Here is a 24138-nt window from a genome sequence, read left to right as displayed (position 1 = left end):
TAATCATGTTCAGCAGTGGAATTTCTGGTAAAAAAAAAAAAAAAAAAAAACTACATTACCCATGATTCTGCAGAAATCTCCAATAATCAGAGAATTGTAACAAGCAAATAATGTTAAAAGAACTCCTTAGTGCCAGCCCATGTATAAGCTGTATATTTTGCAATAAACAAAAAAAATAAAATTATTGATGTTTCTTTTGTGTCAAAAATCATTAGGATATTAAGTAAAGATCATGTTCCATGAAGATATTTTGTACATTTCCTACCTTAAATATATCAAAACTTAATTTTTGATTTGTAATATGCATTGCTAAGAACTTCAGACAACTTTAAATGCGTTTTTTCTCAATATTTATATTTTTTTACACCTTCAGATTCCAGATTTTCAAATTGTTGTATCTCAGTCAAATATTGTCCTATCCTAACAAACCATACATCAATGGAAAGCTTATTTCCATATGGAAAAAATGAATGGGGAAAATACTTCCGGAACCAAGGCTGCTAAAAAGTGGAAGCGAACTGTTGCACTCTATTTTTCGAAAATATATTCAAATGTTATCATGGCCAATTTTCTCCTCAGTCCAATTGTGAACCCTGTGGAGGCCAGTAAAGCTAAATCACCGTCGCCTGACATCATTCTCCGTCGTGATAATGAGTTCATGCGGGCCGCTGCTCCACATCAGTGGGACTCGAATGAGGAAGACGATGACGAAGAGGCAGAGCGGAAGGTTCCGGATGTCCAAAAGGATGATCTTGCTTCTCGCAGAGCGCGCATGAATCAGTTCAAACCCAGTGTGGCACATCACTTCCTGCCAAGCTCTTGTAGCTGGAAGGACCGAGAAAAATGGGAGGGAATCAGGCTGGCATCCCAGCATGCTATGTTGGAGAGGATGGAGAAGATGGAACAGGAGAAAAGAAGGTGTGATGGGGTCTCATGTTTAGGGACAAGTTATATTGGGTTTACACATCTAGCACAGTGTTATTGGACAAACTCATTATCTCAAAAAGATTTCAAGTTACATCCACAAAGTTCTACGCAGTCCTTCATTCTTTTCTAACTTATTTTATCTTCACTATCTGATTGGATTTCCCCTAGTGGATGATCATAAACTAAATTTCTACCTTCACAGTCCTTCAGCCAATATGTGATCCTTTCAGCCTTACTTGGTATGCTTTATTTTTTAGGATTGATCTGGCTTTGTCTAGACAACAAGCTTCTCTTCAGTATCTTTACATTTGCTGTGTAGTGTTGTTCTATTTGCTTGTACAGTTGAGGTCAAAAGTTTACATCCCCCTTTCAGAATCTACAAAATGTTAATTATTTTACCAAAAGAAGAGCTGTGTTTTTTTTGTTGTTGTTTTTTGTTTAGTGATAGTTGTTTATGAGTCCCTTGTTTGTCCTGAACAGTTAAACTGCCTGCGGTTCTTCAGAAAAATCAGGTCCCACAAATTCTTTGGTTTTCCATCATTTTTGTGTATTTGAACTCTTTCCAGCAATGAGTAAGATCCATTTTGAGATCCATCTTTTCACACTGAGGACAACTGAGGGACTCATATGCAACGATTACATAAGGTTCAAACTCTCACTGATGCTCCAGAAGGAAAAGCCATGTATTATGAGCTGGGGGTGAAAACTTTTGAACAGAATGGAGATGTGCACATTTTTCTTATTTTGCCTAAATATCATATTTTTTTTTCATTTAGTACTGCCCTTCAGAGGCTACAGAAGATACTTACATGTTTCCCAGATGACAAAATAAGTTCAATTTACCCTGATCTTCAAATTCAAAAAGTTTTCACCCCCTGGCTCTTAATGCATGTTTTTTTTCCCCTGAAGCATCAGTCTTATTTTAATAAAATAATTAACATTTTGCAGATTCTGAAAAGGGGATGTAAACTTTTGACCTCAACTGTACCATACAGTATTATGCATTTTTCATAGTAGTTAGGTATTTGCCATTACAGTAGGTAACTGTCTGTGGTCAATATTGGTATTGTCGTTGTGTTCTGTGGGATTTTATTGGTCCATTTTTTTTTATATTTCTTATTTTACATTTCTACCACAGTCAGGCTGACTCCACCTCCCCTGAGGTGCCAATCATAACTCGTAAGGACAATCCTTTCCTGAATCCTGAAAAAGACAGGAAAGAGGGGAATGAGGAAGATGAGAGAGAGGTAGAGGGGAAGATAGTTGTCCCAAACCCACACAAAGATGATCTAGCCAGGAGGCGGACTGGGAGAGGGCCACGCCCTCCCAAAGATCCCCATCAGTCATTGGCCCAGACATCCATCACTCAGTCAGACCTGGAGACATGGCAGAGGCTCAAGATGAATACAGATAGCAGGTGCCTCGAAACAAACACACGCTCTCTCACTCTTCTGATCTTTATACGCACATTTGACCACAATGTCCAAAACTAACACTCATTGAGCACTAAATAATATGACTTTGATCATTTGGCTGGTAAATATGTAAAATTTTACATGGTTTAAATTTAACACAAAAACTGTGATCCTGGAAGTGACTGAAAGTATGGAAGAAAAAACAACTAAATAATCCCATTGTTTTTGGTTCAAATAAGTAATTTGTAAAAATAAATCGTTAATTAATAATAATAATTTGTTATTAAAAAATGCAGTTTCAAGGTTGGTAAAAACCATATATTAAAAATGACTTGTTATTTGCATGTGTGGCAAAAAGTTAATGCCATTCCTCCTGCTTAGTTCAGTGTATCCTTCGTACTGATCTACAGTGAGTCTGACTCTCCTCCTGCTGAAGTGTCAATCATAACTCGCAAGGACAACCTCTTCCTGACCCCTGAGAAAGACAGTAAGGCTGAGCAGCAGAATGAGGAGGGAGCAGACAGAGAGAAAGAGGCGAGGGTTGTGGTGCCTAATGTAAAGACAGATGACCTGGCCAGAAGGCGGGCCCAAAGTGGGCCTGTCCCTCAGAGGGACCCCCGACAGTCATTGGCTCAAACAACCATCACTCAGTCAGACCTGGAGAAATGGCAAAGGCTCAAGATGAATACAGAGAGCAGGTGCCTGACATGTGACCTTTACCTTTGACCCTTGACCTAACATGACTTATCAGCACGCTTCAAGACATTTTAAAAGTTTCAAACTGCTGAAACTTTGAGCTTATCTACTTAGTTGTATGTTTTTTGTGTTTTTATACATAAAACAGACACACCTCCAGCTTCTGAAATTCAGTAATTTATCCAAGAAAATAACCTTATTGTTATTATTTTTTTACAGTTTGGGTCTAACACTGTGTCTTAAGCAGATATGATGCAATAAAGCAACAAATAATAAAATATTTTTCCTCTTATGTCTTATAGCTTGCTCAAAGGTTGTAAAAGAAAAATGCTATTCAAAATACATTACTGTTCAAAAGGTTGGGGTCAGTAAGATTTAAAAAAATGTAATCAAATATATTTTTTTTGTTTTTATTCAGCAAATACACATTAAATTGATCAAAAGTGACAATAACAGCATTTATAATGTTACAAAAGCTAAATACATACAGTTACATTTCAAATAAAAGCTGTTCTTTTAAACTTTGAATTCATCAAAAAATCCCATATTAAGTTAAGTTTTAACATTGATAAGAAATGAGTACCAAATCAACATATCGGAATGATTTTTTAAGGATCGTATGACACTGAAGACTTCAGAAGAATTGCATTTTAAAATATTATTTTATTGTTATTTTGAATTGTTCTAAAATATTTCAAAATACTACTGTTTTACTGTATTGTGATTAAATAAATCCAGCCTTGGTAAGGATAACATGCTTACACATTAAAAATCATAATGACCCCAAACTTTCCAATTATTTTAGAATATTAGGTATAAAAAAGATAATGTGTTTACTGTTAAATACTATCAGCTATTATAACAGTAATATTTTCCACATAATATTTTATTAATTTATTGTGCCTTTAGTACAATGACAAATAAAAGCCAGTAGTGCTGTCTTATATAGCACATTCTCATATAATTTGTATTATATATATATATTTTTATAATATAGCAAACTTATACACTGCCGTTCAAAAGTTTGGGATCATGTTTATTTAAAGAGGATTTTTATGCTCATATGCTTTGATTAAAAATACAGAATAAATGGTAATATTGTAAAATATTATTTTAACATAAAATAACTGTTTTCTGTGTGAATATATTTTAAAGCGTAATTTATTCCTCTGATGCATAGCTGAATTTTCCGCATCATTATTCCAGTCTTCAGCGTCACATGATCTTTCAGAAATCATTCTAATATGCTGAAAACATTTGTGCTGCTTAATATTTTGTTGGAATCTGTGATTATTTGTTTATGATTTTTCAGGATTGTATAATAAATAACATGTTAAAAAGAACAGCATTTGCTTAAAATAAAAATCTTTGTAACAATATAAACTACCATTTAAAAGTTTGTGGTCAACACATTTTTATTCTTTTTTTATTTTTTTAATTTTTTGACAGAAATTAATACTTTTATTCACCAAGGACATTGATAAATTGACAAATTGATAAAAACTGACAAACTTGTTTTGTTAGACAAAAATCTATTTTGAATAAATGCTCAAAATGTTCCCAAAAATATTGATAATAAATCAGCATATTAGAATAATTTCTGAAGGATCATGTGACAATGAAGACTAGACTAATGGCTGATGAAAATTGGGCGTGGCATCACAGGAATAAATTATAATTTAAAATATATTAAAATAGAAAACCATTATTTTAAACTGTAATAATATTTCACAATATTACAGTTTTTTCTGTATTCGTGAATGCAGCCTTGATGAGCATAAAAGAATTAAAAAAAAAAAAAAAAACATTAAAAATCTTACTGAGCCCAAACTTTTACACAGAGTTGTATACACATAGCAAACAGTATAAATGAGTCTGCATATAAAATATGCCTACTTTTATATTTTAAGAAAACTGTATTTTCTTTAAACATGTTTTGATTGGCTGTGATTGTGTGCCATCACACTGTATTTTTACTGTCAGTGTAGACAGACAAATTACTTGTTGCTGAAAAAGTATTATGCCTGGTTAAGACACAGCGTGAGCCTAAATATATATATTTAAATCAGTCGAGGCTTACAGCCAAGAAGCTTGGTCTGTCATTGGCTCGAGTGCTACGTAATAGGGCTCTGTCTTGTTCTGCTGTTGTGGAGATGTTTGTTAAAGCGGGTCTTTGTGAGACTCTACATTCTGCTAGCAGAGGGAAGCCCCTCTCAAGCAAACAGACGTCACCAAGGCAACTATTGAAACCAAGAGATGCTCACAAAGAATGAGGGAGGGGAGCATGAGAGTGTTAGACGACATACTAAACTGTTGTAGAAGAGCCAAGGCTGTGTGTCATTCCTTCAGTATAGTAATTACCCTTTTGTATGTTTCAAAAGGCCATGCTTGCGTCAGCCTCAGTGGGTTTATTTGGACATCTCACAAATTCCAGTCCAGACATCCATGACTTGACTGTCAGATTGACGTGGACTGCATTATTGTATTTTAGTTTTCACTATTTCTTTACGTCGCTCCTCTAATTCTTCTCTCTTTCTCTTCTTTACTCACATGTGTCATATATGTGTGTGCGTGTGAACAGCGATGACCCTATTGTCCCTCTGTGTCAGACGTGTCTTGAGAAAGGCTGCCTCTCTGTTTCCACCAAGACGAAGGTTGCCAAGAACGACCTGGCCAGTTGCCGAGAGCGTTCCTCCGGTGAACGGCGGCGTTTTGTGACATTTGGGGGTGTGACAGAGATGGAGAGTAATTCCTGGAAAGAGGAGGAGGAGGAGGATGAGGAAGGGGGAGAGGGACAGGGGGACGAGGCAGAGAAGCTTCGATATCTCCTCTCGATGGCGCCTGTCGCTGTGCCCACCATAGGGCTGGGCTCCATACTGACAAAGAGAGCGGTGGGCAGGTAGGGAGAGAAAGGATGACAGATAGAGAAGGATAGATGCATAAATTATGCATGAAGTGCATTAAACATTATATTATGTCAAAGTTTCCCAAACTAGGGTTTGTGAACTGCAGGCAGATTGTGAGTTTAATGAAAAGCTAATAATTAATGTAGAATTAATCTAATAAAACTAATAAAAAGCTAATAAAATCATAAATATTTAAATAAATCTTTTTATTAAATTACAGTGTTAATAATATTTGATCCAAAATACAGTAAAAGCAGTGATACTTTATTAAATATTTTTACTATTTAAAATAACCACTTTCTATTTGAATATATTTTAAAATGTAATTTATTCCTGTGATCAAAGCTAATTTTTCAGCATCAATACTCCAGTCTTCAGTGTCCCATGATCCTTCAGAAATCATTCTAATATGCTGATTTGCTGTTCAAGAAACATTATTATGTTTAATTTTTTTCTTCAATGAATAGAAAGAGCCAAAGATCAGCATTTATCTGAAATAAAACGCCTTTGTAACATTATACACTATACCATTCAAAAGCTCTATTCATTCATCGAAGAAAAAATTCTACTCAGCTGTTTTCAACATAATAATAATAAATAATAAATGTTTTTTGAGCAGCAAATCAGAAAATTAGAATGATTTCTGAAGGATCATGTGACTGGAGTAATGATGCAAAACATTCAGCATTGAAATCACTGGAATAAATTACATTTTAAAATATATTCAAATGGAAAACAGTTATTTTAAATAGTAAAAATATTTCAAAATGTACTTTGGATCTAATAAACGCAGGCTTGGTGGGCAGAAGAGACGTCTTTACAAAACTAAAAAAATTCAAAAACTTTTGACTGTAGGTGTAATATATAAAAAAGAATATATAATTCTATTATATATTATTATTATTATAGAAATTATATTAATTTTATATAAAAGTAAATGTAAAATATATAATATAAAAAAATAATATAATAAAAAATTCTAAGATATAGCCTACACTTATATTTAAGATAAAAAATTTGCTTATTGTTTAGTGAATTCCAACTAGATTGATATAATTTTTCGTCTGGTCCCTAAGGTGCATTCATGCCATGTTGGAATTACCATAATTATGAGATCCCAACTCGGAAAAAACATTCATTTCCTCCTACAACTTAGAATTACAACTTGTAAACTTTCAACTTTTTGGGAGCTCTGACTCATACCACCTGACTGTACCACCTGGCAGCAGTAAAATGTAGTTAAGCAGTTAATATTCAGTTAGTCAATTATAGCAATTCCTATATTGTTAATGTCATAATGATGCAAGAATAATCTAAAAATAAACAAAGACAAAGTTCGATGTCGCTAGCACAGAGTTATGTTTGACCTTAAGCGGCCTTTGACCTCCACCGAGTGCAGAGTGCTGGAGGGGGAACTGGCTGAGAAAGCGAAGAATGAGAGAGAAGATGATGAAGTTGATAAAGAAGATGAGAGGCAACCAGACATACAAAAGCTAGCACAGAGTTGAATAAATAGCTAATGTTCCGCTAAACTATAAGCGCACTGATGCATTTGATTAATGACTTGTATTGCAGTTTTGTATATTGATTACACACTTTCATTTTGCCGTTTATAGACAAGGAAAAGCATTCTGAGTCTGAGGACCTGAATAACTCTGAGTAATATCCCAGTATGTCATCTAGTAATTACAGTAATTGTGAAATAGCATGAACACAGAATTAGTTTCTGCCATATTTCATTATTTACTTCACAATATGACTCTTTTAGACATCATCGTCTTCTTAGAATCAAGCAGTAATTTTAGGTCCAGTGATATGAAGGATACCGACACACTACTACAAACACTGCTTGTTGAGGATTCCCTGCTGTCAGGAACTAGGAAGTTCTCGGGAAGTTTTGTTTATCAAATGATCTGGACATACATGCAAAGTCACCCTCACAGTGTGTTGGAGTTTGTGAATGTGTATCGTGATTTTAGCAGTGATGCTGCATTTTTAGGGCATGTTGGTTTGGTTTATAAAGCTGGAGGATTCCTGCCTTGAGAGAATGTTAGCATGATGCTAACAAATGTAGCACCAATGAATGATGCTTGAAACTCTTCTTATTTAGGCTAGGAGTGCAACTGGGCTTATAGTTGAGACTGTTAGGATGATGCTAACAACTGTAGCACCCTCTGAATGATGCTAAAATTATGCTTTTTGGCCTGTGTGGGAGAGAAATGAGCTGTGGATGGCTTAGAATGAGGCTGTTAGCATGATGCTGACAATGTAGCACTCATGAATGATGTTTAAAACTGCTCTATTTAGGAGGGAAATTAGCTGTGAATGGCTTGCAGTGAGGCGGTTAGCATGATGCTAACAACTGTAGCACTTTTGTGAAAACTGCACTTTTTTGGCCTGTTTAGGAGAGAAATTAGCTGTGAATGCCTTATAGCGGTAGTGTGGACTGAAATTTCCAAGTCTGACTGTGAAGAAACAGAAAAAAGATGAAATATGTGTTTGTGCTTGTGTAAGAGAGTAATAAAGCGTGTTTCTGTTTCTTTTGAGTAACTGCAGTGCAGTTGCTTTGGTTCCCACTGGACTGCATCGTTCCTTGCCTGTATCTGCATTCTTTGTCCTTCCCCCTCATTTTTTTTTCTTTACTGTATCTGATTCATTGTTTCTCTCTTTCCTTCCATGCTTCATACATTATGAACTAACTTAGTGGAGATGCAAACCCTGAGCCTCCTCCCATAATGCCCCCTGAACCTCCGAACCCTGTTATGTTTGACCTTAAACGGCCTTTGACCTCCACCGAGTGCAGAGTGCTGGATGAGGAACTGGCTGAGAAAGCGAAGGATGAGAGAGAAGATGATGAAGAGGATGAAGAAGATGAGAGGCAACCAGACATACAAAAGGATGACATGCTAGCTCGCAGAACAGGATCATTTCAGAAGCCAGCAAGCGGGACCTCCTATAACAGATTCCTCCCGCAGCCGGGATCCAAGAAAGAGAACACAACAGCGGCTTCCTTAGCCCAGAAAGGAATAATGGGCACGAGTGGAGACAGAGATCTCCAATATCTGGAAAGAAACATAAAGACAAAGAGAACCATGATTGGACAGAGGTGGGACGAGCAAGACTTACTGGAAGTCTCAACTTCTCTTTGTTGATAATGCATGAGACTAACATGTGTGCCGTGGTGAAAAGGACTCTTTCATTTTAAACACGATATTTATATTTTAGCAGAGCTATCTATGGAAAGCATGACTTTTGTCTTTTCTCATACTGGGTTAGGGAGTTACTGCACCATTTGTGCAAAAGACAGAATAATATCTTGTTGCCAATTTTGCAATAGTCATCTGATGTCATTCCAAACCCTTCAGACCTTTGTTCATCTTCAGAACACAAATTAAGATATTTTTGATGAAATCCAAGAGATTTCTGTTGGATTTAGACAGATCGCTGTATTAAATCATATCGCTCATTAAATTATACTGTTTTCTCTGTGAAAATTCCACCACCTATACTCCGCAAAAAATGTCTGTGGCGTCCAGCCTTTTATTTCTCACAACAATAACACTAATGGTTGAAGTCGTTAACATAAGTTATGTAGTTGTCTTTTCTGAGGTATAACGTTAAGTGACTATTCACAAGCTGTTTTATTCACGATATAATACAGTAAATGATTGGACATAATATTTAACGTCTTTCATTCGTTATTTGTAGAGCGCCAGCCACCAAGTAATCGCAATAATTTTCAGAAGGCGTGAAAACAAACAGTATAGCCTAATTTAATGAAATTATTGTAATTGGAAAGATGATTGACTTACTTGCCACTTAAACTGAAGTGAATACAGCGATCTGTCATGCCGCATTCAAGAGCGTGAAAAACACATTATTGTAATAGACATATTGTTTGTATTTTGCTATAAAACTGCTAGAATTTGAAACCTGATACTTTGGAATTTCTCCCAGTGCTCCCAATCTGGGCCATTTGCATGTGCAAAAGGCTAATATACTCTCAAAATATTAAAATATAAACTTTTGTTTCGTAATTGCAACGAACTAATTCTCGTAATTTTGACTTTATTCTCAGAATAGTTTGACTTTATTCTCAAAACGTTTCAACTTTATTCTTAAAATATTTTGACTTTATTCTCGTAATATTTCTAGTTTATTCTTGCAATTTCAACTTTATGCTCAAAATATTTCGACTTTATTCTCGTAGTATTTCAGCTTTATTCTTGTAATTTCAAATTTATTCTTGAAATATTATGACTTTAATCTCAGATTTTTATTTTTTTAATGTGGCACTAAAACGCCGTCATAAAAAAGTATGTTAATAAAATTAAGGTCGAACCATTAATGTCATATGGACTATTTTAAAGTGGATCGGATGGTCATCGGATACCCATTTTCAATAAGTTGATATAATTCTTTAGGGTCTTAATGAAAAGTCTGTAACATACTTTAGGAAAAATTTCTCAATGGTGGTGTAAACAACACCCTTTTTACCTTGTCAAAAGCAGCCCTTTTCACAGAAAGACATTTTGGAGCATGTCCCTTTAAATGCTAATGAGTTCTGCTCACCCCGCCCCTTTCTTCCGTGGGGTGACGAGCGGTTCCTTGAGAGACCGTAAGCTTTAGCCATGGCACTTGCTAACTAGCACATTACTAGTGAAGCCATTTTTCAAAGATTCATAAAAACCTCTCACTTCTTCTGTAGGTGAAGCTGCATCACAAATGATTCAAGCACATAGACACATTTAGGCAGATCAGGGATCGGCGCATTTCCTTCAAAAATGAAAGTAACATTAATCCTCTGAGTCTTAAACTGCTATGTTCATTATTACATCCAACAACAAAACACCTCAATCGCTTAGGAGACATTCTTGCCTTCCCCTGCTCCAGCGTCATTGCAGTGGTGGACAGTTCACAGCTCACTCAGGGCAGGTCTAAAGTAAGACAGCCGTGTCACACTGGGTGGATTTTTATCATTATTGGGTGGATGTGTACACACACTGCCAACACCCATTTATGTTCAAACAACATGTAAAAGTGAATTTTGCATCTGATTACTCCTTTAAGGATGTCCTTACTACCTTTCTGGGCTTTGAACATGTCAGTTGCGTTGCTGTCTATGCAGGGATCTGAAAGCTCTTTAAATTCATCAAAAATATTTTAATTTGTGTTCCGATGAACAAAGTTCTTGCTGGTTTGGAATGACACGAGGGTGCGTAGTTAATGACAGAATTTTCATTTTTAGGTGAACTATACCTTTAAAGCAAATGTAAAATTTGTTCCTAGAGAAGTGAATATGTGTGCATTTGTTTTTAACCTGCCTGCGTTAAGTTTTGCCTTTTGAAAGTATTGCGTTTTCGCTATATCAAGAGTTTTGGAGTTCCAAGTTAGTTATCAGCATATGCTTTTTTGACAGAAATGAACCAGTCGAAGTACCAAAGACACCTGTTCCAGTTGCTGTAATCACAGAAAAGAGCCCTGACGTTGTACGTTCATCTATAACTAACGCCAATCGCTTTGGCAGTTACAATGATGATGATGAATGTGGGGATGACGATCAACTGCCAGATTTTGAGAAGGATGACATGCTTGCACGAAGGACTGGATTTAACCAAAAGCCAAGTGCAGGACAGGTTTTTAATGCTTTTCTGCCCAAACCTGGTGCTGTCAAACATAAAATCACTCCTGTCGGTGGATTGCAGTCTAGCCTCAAACCAAGAGAACAAGAGACAGCCTCGTCTCTGGACAGGTTAGGACCCTCTGGGAATGAAGCGTTTGCCCCTGAATGCTGCTTTTGTGGTGTTCGTGGAAAGAAGATTGTTTAAATTGCTATTAATGTGGGTTTTTTGGATGTGGTTTTGAGCTTGCTGTGTGCAGTTGGTTTTCGGAGTACAGAGAAGAGATGAATGGCTTGTACATCAGTGATTTAAGGTGGCTATTATCTGTTTACTAATATATGTGTCTGGCTTGAACTAAATTAATCTCTTTGTTTCTAATCTAATATGCATATTCTGATATATTGTCTATGCGTATATTATTTAGTCATTAAAACAAGTACCCAGTTGACACCCCTTATGCATTTTCATTTTTGTTTGCACGTGTTTTCTCTGTTCTCTCTGGTGGTTTGTTTTGTAGTCAGAGAACAGAGCCTCAGGCTCCCTTTCACAGCCCTGCTTTGCTTTAGTAACCATGGCAACTTTCTCAGCTTCACCCTTAGCTCTGTGGCCCCGCCCCCAAGAGATGCTGAGGACACGCCTAGGAAGTGCCCTCAGATGATGGACAGGCAGGAGGCGGGCTCTGTGGGTGTGGTGGGACTTGAAAGTCTTAGTAAAGATGAGACTATTACCAAAAGCCCCTCCCCCAGACCTCACCAACCCTCACGTCGCCCCCTTTGGCAGGAAGATGATGATCTCCCCCCAATGTGAGAAAGCACTTTCAGGACCAATTTATTACTTTTGAAAACAGCTCTGACTGAAATGTGTTTTTGTATTCCTGCATGGAAAGAGATTGTGTCTCATGCCTGTATCTCTGTTTTATCACTGTTTCACTTTTCTTTGCTCATCGATGCAATGGTTATCCTTGAAGGATTGGTTCACTCCTGCATTAAAATTTCCTGATAATTTACTCCCAACTTCATCCAAGATGTTCATGTCTTTCTTTCTTCATTTGAAAAGAAATTAAGGTTTTTGAGGAAAACATTCCAGGATTTTTCTTCATATAGAGGACTTTAATGGGGATAAGCAGGTTGAAGGTCTAAATTGGAGTTTCATTGCAGCTTTAAAGGGCTCGACATGATCCCAGCCAGGGAATAAGGTCTTATCCAGCAAAACAACTGGTCTTTTTTTAAAAAAATAAACATTTATATACTTTTTAACCACAAATGCTCATCTTGCACTAGCTCTGTGATGCGTGTCTATCACGTTGACTGTATAATGCGTGAAGTCTTGGACGTAGAGCTAGTGCAAGATGAGAATTTGTGGATGAAAAGTATTCATTTTTAATTTTTTAAGAACTTGACCAATAGTTTCGCTAGATAAGAGCCCTTCAAATCGTTGATTCCCACTGAAGTCCACTATATGGTGAAAATCGTGGAATGTTTTCCTTAGAAACAATTTCTTTTTGACTACAGAAAGAAAGACATAAGCATCTTGGATGACATGGGTATGAGTAAATGACTGGAGTGAACCAATCTTTTAAAGGTGCTGTAAGTGATTTTATTACTAAGAAGCAGGCTTTTTATGTTAAGAGTTTAGCTTTACTTACATGCCATTAGAGGGCGCGATTTTGGAAAGAGCAGGTTGTTTAATGCAGTGGCTGACCTGGGGAAATATCACAAATATCACTTACAGCTCCTTTAAAGACAATATGAAATGCTGTGGAGAACTCATTTTACTGACATGTGTTGTAAAATCAGATTAGGAAAGTACATTAAGACACGCACACACTATATATATCTCTATCTGTGTGTGTGTAATATAGTGAGGCAACATTTTATTTTGAGAGGTAATAAAAATGTCTTTTTTTTTTTCAAAGGTCTATAATTAGTGTTCTATTATGTTTAGCCATTTTGTTCTTTAAAGCTCAACTTTATTTATATTGTTTTTTTTTATCCATTAATGTTCTAGATTCAGAGCTACTAGTGTTTCTGAAACTGAGTAAGTTTATTTTCCTTCCTCTTTGTCTTTTGTACTGCTGCTGCAGAACTGAGCAGTTGCATGTACTGTAAACACAAGCATTTAGAAGTGTCTCTCTTCACATGCCGATACAACCGACATACTCTTTCTTGAACTTTATGCATGCATATTCAAATGTCAAGCCTGCCCTTACACATGCATGTAATAACATATGTTTGAATCTTTCTCATGGTTTGCTGTGGTGGATACTTCAGCTCCCTGTGTTAAAGGAATAGTTCAGCGAAAAAAATGAAAATTGATTCATTTACTCCTCATGTCGTTCTAAATCTGTATGACTCTATGAGGCTCATTTCCATGCATTTATAATAAACTGAAGTTTACAAGCTTCAAAAAGATGCAAATATGACTCACACGTGCATATTTTACATTTAATTTAGTCATATGATTTGTATTAAGTAACAACTAAAATGCAATATGGTATAATGATAATATGGGTTTTGAACAACATGAGGGTTTCTTGAGCAATTAAGAAATAATGTTGTCAAAAATGTACATTTTAAAGTTGAAGTCAAAATTACGTACACATTACAGAATCTGCAAAATGTTAATTATTTTACCAAAATAAGAGGGAGCATACAAAATGCATGGTATTTTTTATTTAGTACTGAGCTGAATAAAAGATTTCACATAAAAGATGTTTACATATAGTCCACAAAAGAAAATAGTTGAATTTATAAAAATGACTCCCTTCAAAAGTTTACATATGCTTGATTTTTACTACTATGTTTACCTGAATTATCCACTTTTGTCCTGAACAGTTAAACTGCCCACTGTTCTTCAGAAAAAAATCTTTCAGGTCCCACAAATTCTTTGGTTTTTCAACATGTTTGCGTATTTGAACCCTTTCCAACAACGACTGTGTGATTTTGAGATCCATCTTTTCAAACTGAGGACAACTGAGGGACTCATAAGCAACTATTACAGAAGGTTCTAACACTGATGCGTTCAGGACAAATAAGGGACTCATGAACAAAAAAACAACTGTGGGTCATTCAGGTAACAACACAGTAGTAAGAATCAAGTGTATGTAAACTTTTGAACGGGGTAATTTTTATAAATTCAACTACTATTTTCTCTTGTAGACTAAATGTAAACATCTTTTATGTGAAATATCTTATTCAGGTCAGTACTAAATAAAAAAAATAACATGCATTTTGTATGATCTCTCTTATTTTGGTAAAATAATTAACATTTTGCAGATTCTGCAAGGTGTATGTAAACTTTTGACTTCAATGTACCTGTACTTTTTATTGTATTTGTTCTGGTTGTATTATTCATGGTCCTAATAAACACTTGTTGCTCTTGCTCTAACATTTTTTTCACTCAACCATTTCATTCCTCTTTAACATCACTGACATTTTATATATGTGTTTATTTTTTGACATGTCCTATCTTGGTGCCTTCAGGTCTCAGAGGAAGAGATGTGCTGTTATTGTCAATCTGGCTTTGATTGCACCGTTTTATCTTCAGCTAAAAGAGTTACAGCACTTGTAAACATGTCTATTTTTGTTTGTTATTCAAAGGAGCGTGAGTTTGATTGACATGCGTGATGAAGAGGATGAGCTGTCCTACCTTCGTCCGCACAGCCAATCACGACACGAGCACCTACACAACCAGTACAACAAACTCAAAGAGGAGGAGGACCAGTGGCAGGACGTGAGTCATACAAACCCACACAAGCACGTTTAATGAGCTCACACGCATAAGTGTGTACATTTTCTGGCTTCTGTGTGTAGGACTTGGCACGCTGGAAGAATCGGAGGCGAAGCGCATCTCAAGATCTGATCAAAAAGGAAGAAGAGAGGAAGATGATGGAGAAGCTAATGACAGCGGATGGAGGAGCCGGTCATCGCCGGAAGAGCATCAAGACATACAAAGAAATCGTAGAGGAGAAGTGAGACACAAACTGAAATCTCTACACTCTAGCAGATATCTTAATGATCACTTTAATACATCATTGACATTCTACTGATCTCTCTCTTTCAGGGAACGTAGGGAACAGGAGCTACATGAACAATACTGTAAAGCCTCCACTCCAGAAGAGAAAGCAGCCGTGCTTCAACGCTACGCTCTCCGTTTCACCATCAGCGATGCCATACTGGAGAAACTCCAGCTCCCCAAACTGCCATCTGCTGCCTCACCAATGCACACATCACCGCTCCATCAGCCTGAGAAGAAGCTGACATGCACTACCTTAGTAGAAGCAGAGGTTCAAGAGCCTGAACAAACGACCCAAACACACCACAGTGTCCATGTGGACCAGAAGATTGCACAAAAACAGGCACCGGCACAACCCAAAACCCCTGAACCATCACCTGCGGAGGCCACCAAAGCTCCAGAAATCCTGTCAGCACCCATACGAGTTCCTCCGGCTCCATCAAAGCCTGTACCCCTGATCGCCCCAAAACCCTACAGCCAGCCCAAATTCAGCCAAGGACTCCGCAAATCAGTGAAGGCAAGATTACTTTCCTAAGACTATACTCTCAATAACGATTTCATTTAAAGGGGTCATCGGATGCAAACTTCACTTTTTCATGTTGTTTGAACATTAATGTGTGTTGTCAGTGTATGTACAAATCTACGCTATAATAATAAAAATACATGCAGTGGTTTTTAATTAATCTGTAAAAATAATATAATAGGGAATAATATCCCCTGTTTCAAATCGAGCCGTTCTCAGATGCCTGTCGGTGTGCTGTCACACCGACAGAGGCCGCTCCCACGATAGTTGATTGACATAGGCTCTTACCTCAGACCAGCTGTCACAGTCCAGTAACTTTCCTGTCCGATGCCGAAGCAGGGATGTAAGTTAGACAAGAATATCTCCGATTGAGGTGTTGTGTTGCTGGATGTAATAATAAACATAGTGGTCGTCATTTACTCCCGACATCTGAGCCGCTGAAGATGCAGTAGATTACATTTGTTTGTGAAGGGAATGCACCTATGTTCGCGCGAATCATTCGTGATCCAGCTTCACTGTGTATAGAAGAAGTGTGTATAAATGTTTTTTTATGAATCTTTGTGATCGCCTTTCCTTATAATGTGGTAGTTGGGAAGTTTAGTGGCTAAACGCGGCCAAATGTGGCTAAAGTAAACAAGATCGTCACTCCACAGAGAGAAGAGAGGGGCGGGGCGAGCAGAGCTCATTTGCATTTAAAGGAACAACCCCTTAGAATGAGATGATTTTTGCAGAGCCCATTTTGACAAGGTAAAAAGGGTGTTGTTTTACAAAACCATTGAGAATTTTTAATCAAAGTATAATAGAAATTTTTTTTATTAAGACCCTAAAGAATCATATCAGCTTGTGGAAAATGGGCATCCGATGGCCCCTTTAAAGATGGCAAAAAACTCTCTGGGTATTTTCAAACTTTTTCATCATTCAAATGTGATGATCTTCCGTTTATACTGTATGAAAAGGTATCATATTATAAAGACAAAATCCTAAATAGTGATAATTGTTTTGTTTTTTATTAACTTTGTTATTAACTATGTTTTGTGTATGCACATACATTTCATAACATAGTTTTGATTTAAAAAAAAAAAAAAAAAAAATCTAAAATTTTTCTTGGTTCACAGGTCCCCAGTTTGAAAATCCCTGAGTCAATGTTATGCCAGGATAGTTCACCAAAATATGAAAATTCTCTCATTGCTCACCCTCATATTGTGCAAAATCTGTATGGTTTTCTTTTTTGCATAAAACACAACAGAATTATCTTTCAGAATGGCCAGAATGGCTGCTTTTTCCGTATATATTTAAAATTGATGAGACCAGGGGTGCCCAAACTCAATGCTGGAGGACAGAGTCCTGCAGAGTTTAGCCAAAGCCAATAGAAGGCAAGCCTGCAACCTTTAGCCAAAAAAGCGTAACATTAAGCTAACACTTACGGTTTGGGAAAGGAGACTAGAGGCTGTTTTCTTTTAAATGATGTGTATGGAGAAGAGGCTTTACGATGCTGAATAAATAGCTTTTTTAGATGAAACAGCTTATCATTTAATGAATCGACTGCCTATCGGCTAATTTTCAACATATTTTACACTAAACAATACCCAGCAAGCAATAATCGTGATTTCAACGTCTGGTTTAACTATAGACCCGATATAGTCCAGCTATTTATAACCCACTTCTAGACCAAATAATCTTGAATTTAGTTACATGTCATTTTTTGGCAAAATACTTGTGAGATGTATGATATTTCATCATGTAAGCAAAGTCAACAGCGTTTACAAGGTGTTTGGTTTTAGTTCTATATTTATATATATTTATATATATTTATTTATATGTATATATATATATATTTATATATATATATATATATATATATATATATTTATAGTCTATTCTAGGGCTATGTTTAGACGTCTATTAAATTTTCACTGACAGCCCAATGACAACCTTATTTTAGCCTAGACGTCTGGGCTGTGTTTCAACGGCTAATATACGTTTTTTAGACCAAAAATTGCTTGCTGGGTACTTTTGGATTTAACTATTTTTAGAGTTTACACTGAAAAAAAGGCCGTTTTATAAGAGAAGTCACTGGCTTTTTGCAACAGGTGTGATTCAGCTTACAGCACTTCCCATTCGTTCCTATGGTATCCATAAACGGCGATTGAGTGTCGCACAACTCTGAACTGAAATTCAGTGACGTCAAGGCTGTAATGTGATTGGTTATCAAGGCACAGGTGATCCAAGGTGACCATTACACTTTCCCCAATATTAAGTAATACACAAAGTCACTAGAAGGCGAGCCTGCAACCATTAGCTGAAAAAGCGTTAACGGCTAAAGCTAACACTTCTTGTCTGGCAGTACATGGGAAAGGAGACCAGAGGCCGTTTTTTTAATGGATGTCAATGGAGGAGAGGCTGTACTATACTGAATAACCAGCTTTTTAGAGGAAACGGCTTATCATTTAATGTGATCCCAGTTAGCCGTTATGCTTTCTCCAATAATAAGTAATACAGACCTTCTCATCTCGCTATAGTAAGACAATCTCTGGTAATACAGAAACTCTCATCTCCCAATAGTAAGAAAATCTCTGGTTTAGCAACAACTCCAATTAGACACACCTGAAGCAGCTAATCAAGCTCTTACTAGGCATACTAGAAACTTCCCGACAGGTGTATTGAGGCAAGTTGGAGCTAAAATCTGCAGTACACTGGCCCTCCAAGACTGAGTTTGGGCACCCCTTGATGAGACCAATAACACTTTGTAGTCACCATTGGCTGCCTTTGAATAAAAAGACTAACCTGGACATTTTGCTAGATAGCTCATTGTGTATTGTACGCAACAATGACGTGAAGGCAAGTAAATTATCTGTCTTTTTTTTTTAAATCAGCCTAAATACATTTTTTGTTTGTATTACAGAGTGATGGGCTGATACGTGTGAACGGTGATAACACTCAGCAGGAGAACAGAGAGAGAGATGATAGAGATTCAGTGTCATGTCCTGAAGTCAACTTCTCTTCTTCACCTCCAAAGCCAGACACTCAAAGTCAACAAAATGAGGAGCTAATTGTTTTAAAAGCCTCAGAACACCAGCAAAACTCACAGACGTCTGTATCTGACCGGGAGAATGAAGGCGTAAAGGAGGAAAAAGAGTGTACTCTTAGTCCTCAGGAAGAGAGTATCAAAGAAGACACCTCAACTACACTGACAGTGTCAGAACCAGAAGGTTGAGGATTATAATATTAGCCATAGTTTCCAATATTCTGAATGTTTGTAGAGAATATGTATACATTATATATTCATATAATATATATATATATATTCATATCAGAGGTTGCGCTAGACTTTAACATGGTCCAGACAGGGTCGTAAAAATTCTGTCATAATAATCTATTATTACCCGTCATTTTAATTTTCATATTTTTATTATAATAACACATTTAATTGATTTTATTTTTGTTCACATAGCAGTGTTTAAAAACAACTAAATACCCTAGGGCTGGGTAAACAAAAAAACAAAAAAATCGATTTTTCGATTTTCATAGATTCTCATTTTAATGAACCAATATCGATTCTTTTGGTCTATGCTGTTTTCAGTTGATGAATGAACAGTACATAGTGCGACTTCCTTCCAATAAATAGCAATAGGCTAGGCTTTATGTTACTTTTCCAATCTGACACTTTGTTTCATATCTAATTCTCTACTCACCTGTGTAATCAAACGCATTCGTGACAGTTTCGTTTTTGTTCTGTAGCTCGTGCTCTGCTGCAATTACAGCTACAGTTTACAATAGATCACCCTCAGTGTTATCTGTCAAAGTGACAGACGCCCTTTAGATTTTTTGGACTGACGGACAATTTTCGGTTAACGCAACCTCTGATTCATATATCATTTTTTAAGAAGTCTTATTTATGAGAAATAAAAATACTGTCATACAGTGATGGTTTACTGTAACTTTCAAAAATCAGAACTTCTTCCTCAGACAGTTTTTTTTTTAATATTTTAAGGGATAGTTCACCCAAAAATGAAAATTCTATCATTAATTACTCACCCTCATGTCGTTCCAAACCTGTAAAGCCTTCTTTTATCTTCCGAACACAAATTAAGATATTTTTGATGAAATAGTTAAGTAGCGAAAGTAGTTTAAAGTAGTCATCTAGATTAATACATTGACACTTTTGACCACATTTTACATCAGTTACACCTATCAGGTGTTCAAAAACTTAACTCTAAGTGCAAACATATACAAATTTCTAACTGAGCAAAAATAAACTTTTGAAACAAAGATAAAAAAAAGGGTTTTTTTTTTTTTTTTTTAATTGAGATATATACAACATCTGAAAGGTGAATAAATATGCTTTCCAGTGATGTATGGTTTGTTGGGACAATATTTGGCTGACATACAGCTATTTGAAAATCTGGAATCTGAGGTTGCAAAAAAAAAAAAAAAAAAAAAAACTAAATGAATTTGTCCAAATAAAGTTCTTAGCAATTAAGTTTAGATATATATTTATGGTAGGAAAGGTACCAAAAATCTTCCTGAAACATATCCTAATGATATTGGGCATAAAAGAAAAAGCGATAATTTTGACCTATACAATGTATTTTTGGCTACTGCTACAAATATATCTGTGCTACATAAGACTGGTTTTGTGGTCCAGGGTCACAAATGATATGATCTGACCAATTTAAAGAAGAGGCAGCATAGACTGAATCATTTTATATTACCTTACAGTTTTCTATTTCATCAGGAAAACAGCCAGTGCCTGACACGATGATGAAGCGCAGCTGTGTTGTTACAACAACCATAGTGACAGAACTCACCCAGACTCACCCCGTCCCACCAAATGACACGTCCAGCACAGAGCAGGTGGGCCATGATTTCTCTCTTTTCAATTTGTAATAAAACGTTCATTAATTTTCCAATACATCAGCTAATTCTTAAAAGTAAAACCTCAAGCTGGCTGAAAGTAAGTGATTAGTGCCGCTGTGTATTCTATTGGAAAAATGCTTTTATTTCTATATTGACTGTAAAAACCAGCAGTGATTTTCTTTTCATTCCCCTCAGCTTGATTCAGTCCATAATTCATGTGATGTGAGCTCAACTGCCGAGTCAAGCAAGGCTGAACAGACTTCATGCTCGCTCTCAATGACAGGTAATACCTCCTAACTTTAATACAGTGATGACCAAATTAATCCGTACTCCAGCTTTCCAACTTTTTAGTTATTTACCTCCTCTAAATCCTCTTCTTGGTTACCTTTCTTTCTGGTTTACTTTTTCTACTCTTCTCTCTTGCTTTTTGTCTCTTTCATTGATTACCCTTCTGTCATTTGGTGTGCTTGTGGGTCTGTTAGAGTCCTCACATTCCTCCAATAGCTCTAGGTTACGCTGGGAGTTCTTCGCTCCAACAGGTAAAAGCGATAGATGAACTAATCGCACAGAGCATCCTTCCCCATGAGCGGCAGATGATGCATCTGCCCACCGCTGATCATCTCTTGTTTGTCAGCCTCCATTGACTTCTCCTGTGGAGGTGCATTGTACAGTAAATGCTTGTCCACTGAGGGCATTATGAGGCACTACAGATTTTTGAAACTGTTTTTTGAGTGTAGAGGAGAGTGGAGTAAGCTGTAGCACTTTACCTTAAGTTGTCATAAAGTTAAGGACAAAGGAGACCGATATCTAATATTATACTGTACATTATGTACATTCTTTTAACTTCCTATTTTTTTGTGAATCCTCAAAAATCTATCAGCAGCACAGCTGTTTATTAATGATAATATTAATAATATTACTGTTTCCTGAGCACTGAATCAGCATATTAGAATGATTTCTGAAGGATCATGTGAGACTTGAGTAATCGCTGCTAAAAATTCAGCTTTGCCATCACAGAAATGAATTACATTTGTAATTTTGTAAAAAACAAAAAGAAAATGTTTTTTTATATTATAATAATATTTCACAATATTACTGATTTTACTGTATTTTTTATATTATATTATATTATATTATATTATATTATATTATATTATATTATATTATATTATATTATATTATATTCTGATATTTTTTTCATAAATTATCCCCACAAATGTTCCTCTGTTTGACATCATTTTTAACAAAACCAGAAATTTTGTCATTAATAACGTTTTCAAAAATTCTATTATTTAAAAAAAAATATATATATATATATATATATATATATATATATATATATATATATATACACTACCGTTTAAAAGTTTGGGGTCAGTAAGACTTGTAATAGTCTTTAAAGAAGTCTCTTATGCTCATCAAGGCTGCATTTATTTGATTAAAAATATAGAAAAAAAACAGTAATATTGCAAAATGTTTTTACAATATAAAATAATGTTTTTTATTTTAACATATTTTAAAATAGAATTTATTCCTGTGATGAAAAGCTGATTTTTTTATCAGCTGTTACTCCAGTCTTAAGTGTCACATGATCCTTCAGAAATCATTCTAATATGCGGATTTATTATTAGAATGATCAGTGTTGGATAATATCAACAGTTGTGCTGCCAAATATTTTTTGGAACCTGTGATTTTTTTTCTTTCATGAATAACAAGTTTAAAAAGTACAGTGTTTATTCAAAATATAAATATTTTATAACAATGTAAATTATTTATTATTAACTTTTAATAAACTTTTAATTATTAACTTAATACATCCTTGGTGAATAAAAGTATTAATTTCTTTAAAAAAAAAACAAAAAAAAAAACAATAAAAATGTACTGACCCCAAACTTTTGAACGGTTGTGTATATATATATATTATTATTATTATTGTTATTATTATTAGAAATATATTAATATATTATATTTAATAATTAATGGCTAGTCATATAATATATTTATACAATTGCAATTTACTGATATATACTTATATAGACCCACATAAATTTTGCTTTGACATAAAATTAATTTTAATAGCCAGGTACAAAATGTACTTTGATTACAAAATCTTGCATAATTTCTTAAGGATTTTATTTAGTTTACCCACTCATACTCCAGTCTTTCCTCATCATTTCTTCTAAACATAGAATTGTGTTTCTTTTTGTCCTCATTGGGCATCTGTAGCATGGACATATATCAGCACTCCATGACTATAGATTTATTTAGTCTGATCATTGTACAGCGGTCCGCAGAAATTAAACATGTAGAAATTAAGATGCTCTGTGTTATATTGCTTCTGTTGTTTTCATGTCTATATTTACAACTCACAGAGAACAGATCCTTCTTGTCTTCTCTGCTTATACCTGGTATTCATATCCATCTCAGGTGATACATACAGGTGTAAACAGTGTCCAAAATCTTGGATTGAATCACTCAAACCAGGTGGTGGTGTAGATATACATGACCACACTGAATTTGCAATCTGTAGTCACAAAGAGACCTGTCAAAATCTGATCATAAGCGCACATATGAGATCAACTGGAGATGCAAGTGAGTAATATTAATAATATATGTAAACAGGGATTACAAGATGGATGTCAGTAATGGCTGTAAATAGAGACATTGTGTCTTAACACTTCTCTTTGTTCGTGTCATTTTAATGTTTTACACTCTGTGTACCACTTTGAGCTCCTGTGGTGCTATTGCTTTCATTAGCATATGGAAAGATTAATGAGCATATGATGAGTTTCTAAAGCCACTGTTCTCTTCTTCTTTCTTCCACAGAGGGGATTGACTACTCCATTGATTGTGTAAGTACTTAAATTGTGCCAAACTCACACTCATTCTTTCAGAATCTCTCCTTTTTCCTCTTTCTGTATTTCTTTTAAGTGTTTTTTCCTTTGTTAGTCACTCATTATAACTAGGGATGTGCATTTCGGTCATTTTGGCTGCTAGAGTACTGGCTTGATGGGAACATATTGTATTTGGTCTTCGCACCAATAGCTTTACGTTTTGAATGAGCTTTATCGGAGTGTCTATTTACACTAAGTGCAAATAGCCTGTCTTGTTGGCAGAGGCTATTTACAGTAACTCCGCCCACAAATGTGTGATTTGAATAGTCAACACTTCAAAAGATG

At 35.6% G+C, this 24138-nt stretch overlaps 1 protein-coding gene across 5 annotated transcripts in view; it reads left to right on the top strand.

Moving 5' to 3' along the window:
- The window catches only part of limch1a (LIM and calponin homology domains 1a), a 63227-nt gene that overhangs the window by 27562 nt on the left and 11527 nt on the right, over positions 1-24138 (top strand). For 3 of the 5 annotated variants that reach the window (XM_051106625.1, XM_051106617.1, XM_051106609.1), the window contains exons 10-24: positions 580-918; positions 2066-2344; positions 2753-3040; positions 5620-5937; positions 8649-9050; positions 11364-11696; positions 12153-12368; positions 13573-13602; positions 15165-15297; positions 15378-15535; positions 15628-16096; positions 19005-19311; positions 20838-20956; positions 21155-21242; positions 23786-23811. In XM_051106625.1, the coding sequence (XP_050962582.1) occupies positions 580-918; positions 2066-2344; positions 2753-3040; positions 5620-5937; positions 8649-9050; positions 11364-11696; positions 12153-12368; positions 13573-13602; positions 15165-15297; positions 15378-15535; positions 15628-16096; positions 19005-19311; positions 20838-20956; positions 21155-21242; positions 23786-23811 (3505 nt within the window). The remainder of the gene's footprint in view (positions 1-579; positions 919-2065; positions 2345-2752; positions 3041-5619; positions 5938-8648; positions 9051-11363; positions 11697-12152; positions 12369-13572; positions 13603-15164; positions 15298-15377; positions 15536-15627; positions 16097-19004; positions 19312-20837; positions 20957-21154; positions 21243-23785; positions 23812-24138) is intronic. The other 2 variants (XM_051106634.1, XM_051106645.1) reach the window with 2 other exon arrangements.

Source organism: Labeo rohita, chromosome 1 (assembly GCF_022985175.1).
Source record: "Labeo rohita strain BAU-BD-2019 chromosome 1, IGBB_LRoh.1.0, whole genome shotgun sequence".
Classification (NCBI taxonomy): Eukaryota; Metazoa; Chordata; class Actinopteri; order Cypriniformes; family Cyprinidae; genus Labeo; species Labeo rohita.
The sequence above is the reverse complement of the archived record's forward strand: the minus strand, read 5'-3'. Positions and strand labels throughout refer to the sequence as shown.